At 32.2% G+C, this 11,504-nt stretch overlaps 1 protein-coding gene across 4 annotated transcripts in view; it reads left to right on the plus strand.

Annotated features, from left to right (window-relative positions):
• LOC106460833 (cation channel sperm-associated protein subunit beta-like) overlaps positions 1-8,617 on the plus strand; it is a 25,740-nt gene extending 17,123 nt beyond the window's left edge. For 2 of the 4 annotated variants that reach the window (XM_022387913.1, XM_022387928.1), the window contains 4 exons: positions 1,180-1,318; positions 3,006-3,103; positions 4,507-4,581; positions 7,776-8,617. In XM_022387913.1, coding sequence (XP_022243621.1) covers positions 1,180-1,318; positions 3,006-3,103; positions 4,507-4,581; positions 7,776-7,958 — 495 coding nt within the window. In that variant the 3' untranslated portion in view covers positions 7,959-8,617. Of the gene's footprint in view, positions 1-1,179; positions 1,319-3,005; positions 3,104-4,489; positions 4,582-7,775 lie in introns of all 4 variants that reach the window. The other 2 variants (XM_022387936.1, XM_022387923.1) reach the window with 2 other exon arrangements.
• The last annotated feature ends 2,887 nt before the right edge of the window (positions 8,618-11,504 follow it).

Consider the following 11,504-nt stretch of genomic DNA (forward strand, 5'->3'; position numbering starts at 1 on the left):
TGAACCCCATCGAAAACCTCTGGGCCATACTCGACTGGCAAGTCAAGAAACAACCAAAAAAATTAACTTCGAAGAGCGATCTACTTCAAGTTTTGAAGCAAGATTGGGCGAAAATCCCACAATCTAAAATTGACGGAATGATTCTTACGATGCCCCAAAGGATCAACGAACTCCACGAAGCGAAAGGAAGATCTACTAGATATTAATTAAATTATAAATATATCAATTCATGTGAATATGACTGAAAAATGTCATTTTTTCTGAAAAGGTGGTGTCTGTTTACTTGTGACAATGCTGTGTAGTCATGTTGTTAGTCATAAAATGGTGTATGTTTGTTTCTTTGTGAAATTTATCGTAAAGCTACTCAAGGGCTATCTGTGCTAGCCTTCCCTAATTTAGCAGCGTAAGACTAGAGGGAAGCCAGCTAGTCATCACCACCCACCGCCAACTCTTGGGCTATTCTTTTACCAACAAATAGTGGGATTGACCATCACATTATAATGCCCCCACAGCTGAAAGGGCGAGCATGTTTGGTGTGACGGGGATTCGAACCTGCGACCCACAGATTGTGAGTCAAGCGTCCTAACCACCTGGCCATGCTGGGCCAAATGGTGTCTGTCTTATACAGCTGTTAACTGTGGTACAATTCTGAGTCTTGAGAAACTTGTGAAAAAGGTAGTCTTATATGAGGAAGAGTTAGCTACAGTGGAGATATAGAGTAGATAAGTCACAAATGTGTGCTCACTCATCCACCCAGCTGCTGAAAATTTAAGTGTAAGCATAGAATATGCAATACCATGAAGAAAGATAAAAAAAAAAAATTCTCCCAACAAAAAGCCAACCCAGGAGAATTACTATAACTGTGGACACTGTGGATTACTATACTGTGGTATAGCCCCTTTTTTTAGGGGAAAAAAGGATTTATAAGGGTATGGTTAATAACTTCTTGTAACAAACACATAGTTATTGTAAGTACAGCCATGGGTTAGTCCATTGTTAAGGAAAATAGGTATATTTGTAGTTTCACTATTTGATGACATACAGTGTAAACTCTAGTTATCTTTTAAACATTACAGAATACAAACAAATAAATCAAAGTGGGCAAACTTGTATTTTCTGATACTATAAAGAAACAAATGACAACATGCATATACTGATAAGGCTATTTAACTTTCTTAGGTCTACCTGCTTAAACACCCTGCCATACTAATTCCTAACCTGACCTTGTTACATCCAGAATTTCCGGAGGTACCTCTTTCTCCTCCTTACTTTATATATGTAATTGAGATCAACCACAGGGAGGACTTTACTGTTACATGTGAGTTAAGTTTTGAGTTTTTTTATATGTTACTTATGAGAGATTAATATACAATTCTTCATAATTTTATCTTATGATGGAAACATGGGAATCCACAGAAATGTTTCCAGGGGAGGGGGGACAAAGTCAAAATCATGGGATGATAGACCCACCTTCAAAGTTTTGCCATTACAATCAAAAGAATAGGCAAGCTCCCTCAGTCAGATTTGATGGGTTTAATATTTGTAAGGTTAGTTTAAGCCATGCTGCAGACTTGCATCTATATATGTACTCCATAACTATTAAAGAACTGTTGAAGTAACTATTGGTCTTTAGCGGTTTAATTTAGGTTATTTTTAATATTATAATTTAGAAATTTTAAAAATGAAAATTCAAATTTCAATAACTGATTGGTATGACCGGCCCCCTAAGAAGAATACACCAAGTACTTAATAGGTTTAAAATATACCTGTGAACATAATCATAATGAAAAATATCATTTTGAAAAGCTTAGTGCTTTTTTTACAGAATTAGCTTGACTATTTCTTTCCTTATGATCTGATATCTTTCAACAAAGTAGATCCAGAGCTTGTTAGTACGATGCCTCTTCCAAAACTGAAGTAACTTGCTGGTAATGGGTATATTACTTATGACCTGACCCACGACACAAGTTGTTGTGTCGGTGCCTCTGATGCTTATACTTCTCTGTGTATGATACTGGCAGCAGGTTGGCCCCGACCACCTTGTTTCATGGGATGTCTGCAAGACTGCATCAGTCTCTTTGATAACCTGCTGCCAGTACTACTGGCAGGTGGCAACAGGTTAACCCTGATTGCACTGTGTCAGATCTCAGGGGATGTCAACAAGACCATGTCAGTCTCTTTGTCTTTGATGACCTGAGTGATAATTGCCATGTCCAATATCCAAAAAGCCACCGTAGCAGCAATGTTTTTTAGTATTTAGCTACAGGGTAGGTATCTACAGATTTAAAGTAAAGCTGCTGACAAACCTGACATCTTCCAGTAGAAAATTAAGTGTAATAAGTAGTGTGAAATTGTGATTTGAATAAAAACATTTAAATTCATATACATATGGTAAATGAATAAAGAAAGAATTATGTTATTACAGAAGTGTAAATTAATTTGTTAACTTCTATACACTTTATGCCCACATAAAGTGTATAGAAGTTAACAAATTAATTTACAGTTCTGTTCCTGTAACCAACATAAAGTGTATAGAAGTTAACAAGTTAATTTATACTTCTGTTCTTGTAACCCATTCTGTTCTTGTAACCCACATAAAGTGTATAGAAGCCCACATAAAGTGTATAGAAGTTAACAAATTAATTTACAGTTACAAGAACAGAAGTATAAATTAATTTGTTAACTTCTATACACTTTATGTGGGTTACAAGAACAGAAGTGTAAATTAATTTGTTAACTTCTATACACTTTATGTGGGTTACAGGAACAGAAGTATAAATTAATTTGTTAACTTCTATACACTTTATTTGGGTTACAAGAACAGAAGTATAAATTAACTTGTTAACTTCTATACACTTTATGTTGGTTACAGGAACAGAACTGTAAATTAATTTGTTAACTTCTATACACTTTATGTGGGTTACAAGAACAGAAGTGTAAATTAATTTGTTAACTTCTATACACTTTATCAACTAATGCTCGATTTTTTTCAATGACTTTCTTAGCAACTGCAACTCCTTCACTCATTCGACTACGAAAAAACCAAAAAATTCCAAATCATAAGATTTTACAAGATCCTTCTTCATTAGTGATTACCATGAAGGTAACTTACTTTTGTTATTATCACTATATTTTTAACACTTCTAATGCATGATGCTTGAAATTATCACAAAAGCTAAGAGTTTGAAGCCTTGAAAAAAAAGAAAAGATTTTAAGAACCATAATGTAACCAGGTTTTTGTTTCAAATTTTGATTTCACAGGCAACTGTTTTCACCATAATTTCCCAAGGAAATAATGCTTATTCCCAGGCTATTCAACAAGGGCATATGGTTGTGATGTAATTTAACCTTTTTTTTTATGTACTGATTGATATTTACCTTGAATATCAACATTTTTATAAATAACTCAAGAAAGAAAAAAAAATACATTCCATCCACAAGTTAAATAACTAACCACACATGTCCAAAACCAATAAAACAACGTTACTTGGCTTATAGGTTAAGTTGGGACTACCAGTTTTCTCCTCTGTATAAAAAAAAAAAGCAAAGAACATTTTTTTAAATCCAAAATTTATGTTTGAGAAAAAAAACTAAATAAATTTACTAGCATGATTAATTTTTTTTCAGATGTCTGATAAAAGAATTTATGATTATCAACTGGAAATCTTTATTTTAGTCAGCATACTCAATGTCACTTTATCATACACATACAATTTTTAGCCTAAGTATTTAACTCGGGCTTCTAAGGAATAAGCTATTCTGTCGATTGAACAAATTAAGAACTTTTTCCATACCACCATTCCTATCTCCAAAGATCTAATTCTTACTTACGTGATGATCATTCATCTCAGAAACATATCTGAAACCTTAATGTTTCAAATAAAAATATTTTTTTTATCAGCTTTGAATTTGACCTGTTAAAATAGTTGTTACCTACTTTTGCTGCTTTTACTGCAGATGTGTAAATTGGTACTATCCAAAGAATATTTTTTTTTTACAATTGAGCTGACATAGCATAAACATTTCTAAATAAACCAAAAAAAAAGCTAAAAAATGAACTTTACCAAATGCATTAATTTAAAAGTGCTGTTACCTGAATCAATAATATTCAACAATTGCATTTATTAGGTGTCATTGGGACTCCTAATGCTACATGCAAGGTTTGGTGAGAATCGGTCCAGCAGTTTGCCAGTTAAAAGGAGATACACATGCACTTGTTATATAATGATTTAGGTCATGAACTACAATTTAATATTATTTATAGAACAAGAGAGAACATTTGAGAAATTTTTGATAAACTGGAAGACAATTTTGTGTTATGCAACTAGAAAAACAATATTTAGCAATAAATCATCTATGAAAAAATTCCAATTATTTTAATGTTAAATCTCTGTTACTTGCTTTCAGAATCACAGTCTGAATAACTTTCGGTGAAGACTGGTATTATGATTTTATTGTATTGTCATCACTTGTTGTCACATAATTACAGTTTTGTTTTACTTCTAGGGCACTGGTCTGTACCACTTCAGAGTGTTAGCACTGGATAAAGTTTCCTTTTGTGATCTTTCCGAGGATATTGCTGTAAGCTTTTTTTTTTGTTTGTGTGTATGTGAGAACTAATATTTCATAGTAATTTGTGTTGCTCTTAAAGTGTGTCACAATCATTTGTGTGGTACAGTATAATGAGAAGTACACGATGGTTATGATGTCAGTATGGACATTTGCAATAGTCTGTAGTAACATACAAGTAAGATGTTTTACATATATAAGGGATCTTAAGAAGGACACAGTATTAAAAAATGATGATGACAACAACAAACATGTTATAATGGCATTTCTAGTGGAATATATTCTCTGACAATGGTATTGGATACTGGATCATGAAACACATCTCTAGTAACCACCCAAACCTGTATCTCAACAGCATCTTTCAGTTAAGGAATAGCTGCTAGTTTATGGCAATAAACCCACATTTTTAAAATGCCTCATAACCTGCAGTCAACAAGGGTAGTTCTAATAACCCATGAGTGAAGGCAGTGAAGGATAACATATATGTCAACCACACTATATCTGCCGTGTTAATGATGACGAGACTTTTAGCCCAACACAAAGACTCATCAGGCCAGCTGGGACACAACAGATATAGTAATGGTCTATATATATATCATAAATTTTTCAAGAATAATTATTATGCTGTGAATCATATATAAACCAAGTGAACTGTAATTACTATCATTTTTATTAAGTCATTTACAAATCAGATTTTTTGGGGTAAAAATGAAAAACATGACATTATCCAATTTATTTCTACCACTGATTATTTATTATTATAAATGTTTTCAATTAACATTACTACCATTCATAAGAACTGGTGAACCAGCAAGCAGTTCTAGCAACCAACCACAGTGCCAACGGGAGAAAACTACATTAGTAATTATAAAAACTCATGCATGAAAGCAAAGGGGATTATGTTGTAAAACAAACCAGGGGAACATGGTGGCCTTGGAGAATATGTTGTAATACAGGTCAGGGGAGCATGGTGGCCTTGGGGAATACGTTATAGTACAGGTCAAGGGAGCATGGTGGTCTTGGGGAATACATTATAGTACAGGTCAGGGGAGCATGGTGGCCTTGGGAATACGTTATAGTACAGGGGAGCATGGTGGCCTTGGGGAATACATTATAGTACAGGTCAGGGGAGCATGGTGGCCTTGGGGAATATGTTATAGTACAGGTCAGGGGAGCATGGTGGCCTTGGGGAATATGTTATAGTACAGATCAGGGAAGCATGGTGGTCTTAGGGAATATGTTATAATACACACTAGGGGAGCATGGTGGCATGGCATGATGGAAGTGATGGCTCAGAACCTGGTCATCAGTAAACGTCTGCAAGTATATAGACCCACATCTTTTATTGGTCCTGGAGTGCTGTCTCAGTAACGTACCTATTTTGATGTTACAGCTTCCCTGACATGACAGGTTCCAAAATTAATGCTGTATTGTGCCTTTTACTGCTAGCAACAGAATGTTTGTTCATTCCATCCTCTGTTTACATACCATGTATATAATCACATGTGGAACCCCCTAGTGTCATTTCCATGGTCCATTGGAATGCAACTTTTTATGTTTTATACATGTGTATACAAAATACTTCACCTTTATGTTGCAAAGTTCACCTTAAAGACAGCTACAAGTACCCATACTAACTTTATAACCACCTTCTTGTATTGTTAAGATTAAACAGATTTATATTTACATCTAATTGAACTTCTCTGACATCTTCCCTTGTGTATCCTATCACAAACACTAAGATAATATGTATAAATAGAATAAGTAACACAAGATCAAGTGATTAAAACCCATCTAATCCTGATAACAACAATACCTTGTATTACTGTTTGTACTTCCTTAATGCAATTAATAAGTTAATTTATTAAATTTCATTGCAAACTTACATTTTCTTATTTTTAATTGAAACAACTGTAAACTCGATATATTCTATAGTAAAATCTTAACAACTAATATACACCTCTTTTGTGTGTTAAGTACAAATGCTATCTCACTAGAAACATCCTCGTGAACATGTAATATGGTTTGCCCACATAGCCCTGCAAGTGAATTCCCTTTAACTCTAACAATGCACCAAACAGATTAAAAGTGTCAAAGTTTTTGCAAGATGTCAAAAATTGTCAAAAATTAAGTAAATCAGAGAGGTTAAACCAGTCACAGTGCTTAGTTCTATGGGATCTACTGTGTATAGGAATATTGAATATTATTGTAAACTTGATACATTCAGGTCATCCAAAAGATTGTTGGAGCATTATACTATAAGATTATATGAAAAATGTACCAGAAATCATCGTTGTTACAATTTCACAGTGACTTTACTACTATTGAACAAATACCATCTGTGCAGCTTGTTTTTCATGAATTGGGTATATTTAAAGGTTTTGGGTGCACAAACTGTATAACATTGTCAACAATACTTAGAATTGTTTAGCTTGGTGTAAAAACCACAAATACTGGAATTTTCAAGATTGGTCATATATTTTGTGAAATTATAAATATCTTTACATCATTTTTAAGAATGACCAAATGCAAGCCTGAAAGGAGGCAGTTTTGTGTAGTACCAACTATGACAGATTGCAATGTGTTACAGCATGGTTTCCATTCTTTAAACCAGGCACAGGCCTCATCTGTGCAGAGCTTGCATGTTTAAATAGCTACGAATGTCTTAATTATATGGAACAACTCTGAGATTATCTAGAGGAGTTAATATGAAAAGTTAAGCCACAGTTTTAACACTCGTAATTAGATATGAATTCCATCAGATGCTTGCTGGAACTTAGTTGAGTGTAAGCCTTGCAATAGGAAAATTCATTCAGGGCAAAGGTAATTATCACATATTTGAACAGCCATTACACTTATTCAATTACTATGAGTGGGGTAATTTAACTGCAAGATAATTATTTTAAGTTGTAATACATATGTACCTGGAATTAACACTTTTGACCCAAGTAAATAATTAATGTCAAATATGCCATTAACTGCAAAGTTTATTCTATATCTTGAACAAAACTTATATTTTAATAAAACAAAATATTGACAGTTGATACTTATAAAGAAAAACTGTTTCTATTAAGTAGAAATCAAACATTTTTCAAGATTTTTCAGAAATAAGATACAATATGTCAGTATACTTTATGATTACTTCTACACATTTATTTTTGTCTCCAACTTGCTATTTTTTAATTTTATTTAAATTTATTTTTCAGGTCTATGCAATAACAACTTCTTTAGCCTATCCACTGTATTACCTTATTAATGCCAGTGTGGTCACATTGTTGGCCTGTGCCCTTTGTGCATCGTATCTCTACCTCCACCGAAAAGGTGGTACTGCTCAGATCCCAGTTAACGTACCAACCTGCGAGTCATATTATAAGCAGAAGTATGAATAAAGAAAGTATCAACCACAAGAAGGAGAGGTTCAAGAATTGTTCGGTTCATTGTTGAAGAGTATTACTTTTACAATGTTAGTTTTTCTTGTTGGCGAATTTTCTGTGACATCATTCTTATTTTTTTAATAAATGTTTGTAATACATACAAAATACTTGTGAACTGTTTATTTGCAAACTGTAGTAAATTTGTTAGTTATCATGCATGAGTATACATAAACTGAGTTCCTCAGTAATTTGTTGCCTTAACTGTCCCCAATCAGCAATTTTTGCTGTTATAGTTACATTTTATATCAACCCATTTTAATGATTTATATCTGTGAGAACACTTAACTTTGCCCATGCAAAGATTATGCACAAGTATGTTAAATAGTAGTGAAAAGGGGAATCAACAAAAAGAGACTCGTACCTAATTTTTGCATGAGCAAAGATAAGTGTTATCGTAGACAAACTGTAACAGCTATAAATCATTAAAATGGGTTGAAATAAAACATAACTATAACAACAACAACAAATTTTTAAGCTAGTCAAATAACTTGCCTTGAGGTTCAAGTCCTTCATACACGTAAAAAAAAAGAACTGATGTTTATAAATATTTTGTTCTACATAAATTTAGCTTTATGCAACAATGCTATGTATGGATTACTTGATTGTTTACTGTGTAAAAAGTAAAGATGTGGTGGTACAGCAATACGATACAAGTATTGTATCGTGAAGTCATGATACAATTGTTTCGATACATCGTCCAATACAATACAATTTATGTATCTTCACGAAATATGGCAAACTTTCAGTAAACATTACAAGTCTTTTGTACAGAAAAAATCAGAATTTCTAATAAGGTATTTTTGCTAAAAATTAATGATTCAATAAAGAAAGATGAGTATCGAGTACTACATGTTGTCTTCATTTCTTTTATCAAAAACATTACATGCAAAGTGACATAACAAACTTACAATAACAAAATAGATAGACAGATATTAACTTTTTTTATTTTACTTCTCTTGCCAGCTGTCATTTAGTTGATCAAACCTGATAAAGCACTGTAAAGTGTGAAGTACTTAAATAAGACAATGTTAGCATTACAGATAAAACTGTCAAACTTTGTAATAAATCATTGTTAAACTTCTATCGCAGCATCAATATCTAGATACGTACAGTATCAACTACTATGATAAGATATGCATCCCTAGTAAAAAGTTAAGTAAAAAAACTGTGTTTAAGAACTGTACACAAGATTATGGCATTTTTCAAAAATATATTTAACACAAGCATAGATATACAGTATGAAAGTTACACACCATTCCTGAATTCAAACCTTTATTAGACATACACATACATATATATATATGTATATAAAATTTAACATTTATCACAGCTGTACATGTACACAGTATTTGAATGTTCTAATGAATAGTTGGAAATATTTTATGCACGAGCTATTAATCAACTAAATACCGTTATCTCAACTGCAACATCCTACAATTCTAAATTTGGACTGATTAAGTGTACCACTATTTCAGTTTTGAGGATCAACAACTGGTCATTCTATTTGTGTATTACATTATTTTTTAAGCATAAATTTTACAAGGTTTTCAGCACTTACTGCAATGTTTTCAGAATTTAGGAAATAATTGATTGTATTTTATGTTAAAACAAAAATAAAAAAATGTCATTATCACAATTTCCACACATCAAAATTTATCAATAAAGGTTAAATGTACACACTTTATTTAAAAAAAGAAAACAAAAAATTATTCAACTGAAAAAAATTAACGTAATGGCAATATTGAGATTTTAAACTGATTTCTAGAATATTGGACAATACTGCCCAACAAAAATGTTTAAAATCAGTTTTTAAAACTATCGCATTTATTTTAGAGCAAAGCTTCATTGGGCTATCTGCTGTGTCCATTGCGGGAAATCAAACCCTGGATGTTAAGTCCACAATTTACTGCTGTCCCACCCGGGGACAAAACTATTGTGAAGACTCACTTACTGTACAGTCTTGTCAATAAAAATGGATTGAATGCAGAGCTATACGAGTAATTTAATTATTATGAAAAAGTTAATCAAACTACAAAAATTTTTGCTCAACTGGAGCTAGTCCAAAACCGTTATGTTACCTGTCGTACTTGGACTGTTTGTCTTCAGTAGTATACACCTTTAAATGTTTTAGTGATTATTTGTTTTCGATATCTACACAAAGCTACACAACATATAACTGCACTAACTGTTAGACCTAAATTTCAACTATTCTTTTGGAATAGTGTAGTCAAATAATTGAATTTGATTGTCACTCTTATAATGAAACCACAGGCCTAAAGTGTAGAGCAAAAAAGACTTTTCAGCAAAGGGACACAAACCGTGGAACCTTCAACTTCACAGTCCAGCATGCTATCCATTAGCCCACACCACCCGGCCGATTTGGTGAGGTTGACAAGAAATGTCTTAACAATTTAGAAAAAATGTATCCAGCTACAGTTTTAGTTTTACATTTTATGGATTAACTGAACCAAAAGATCGGAAGCACAAACTGACATATTCATATAGGATTCTTTGTAACAGTTGTATTAAACAATTATATGATATTACAAGTGTAGGATTGCAATATCATAGGTAATAAAAGTATGTGAATAATTCATAAAAAAAACCAGCTTTGTGTAGGACATTAAAAATGTTTATAATTTACTTGAACTTTTAGAAAATTATTATATACTATTAAATTATTTATTTTATAATAAAACAATGAATGGCATAGACCTGTACCCTTGGATATAATACCAGAATAATAATGGCTGGAGACGGCTTGAGTGGGTAATGAAGAAAAACTTTAATATAAGTTTAACATAACAGCAAATGTACAACGTTTCGACAAGGTTTTGTCATCATCAGCCATTATTAGTCTCAAAGTGGGTTCCTCGTCATCGAATTTGAATACCAGAATACCGTATGATCAATTTTATTTCATACAATTCCTAAGCAAATTAAATTTCTAAACATATAATGAGCGAGTCCAAACAACAAAAGCAAAAAAAAAATTAAATTCACAAAAACTTGTGTGAATCAAAAACATTTTTAACAGTTAGCTCATTATTCTTGCTATGTACATTTATTACAACATGTACCTGACAGTTACACATACAAAACAAAGTATAAATAGACAAATCTCTCTCAGTACAGACCAACATTTTGTGTACTCTTGTATAAAACAGTTCAGTCAGGGGTTGAAAATTCAAATCATTTTCTGGTTTCTCTATGAAAGATTATTCAAACATTTTTGTATACACTGTACTTTTTCTAGAGTATACAATAATACTTAATTTTTTTAAATTTGACAAAATAAAAAAATGGGTGAATGTGTTTTTTGGCACATTTTATATTATTTTCTCAAATACAGGTTTCCTAATTTAAAAATTGGAAACCTCATTTAAAAAAAAATGTCATGCCATTTACTTTTCTAATAATTTTAAATAAAGCTTACAGATGTAAACATGTTCAAACTCATTTTGCCCCTCTGCCAATAAATTTATTGATGTACAGGCTATT

Source organism: Limulus polyphemus, unplaced genomic scaffold (genome assembly GCF_000517525.1).
Source record: "Limulus polyphemus unplaced genomic scaffold, Limulus_polyphemus-2.1.2 Scaffold36, whole genome shotgun sequence".
Classification (NCBI taxonomy): domain Eukaryota; kingdom Metazoa; phylum Arthropoda; class Merostomata; order Xiphosura; family Limulidae; genus Limulus; species Limulus polyphemus.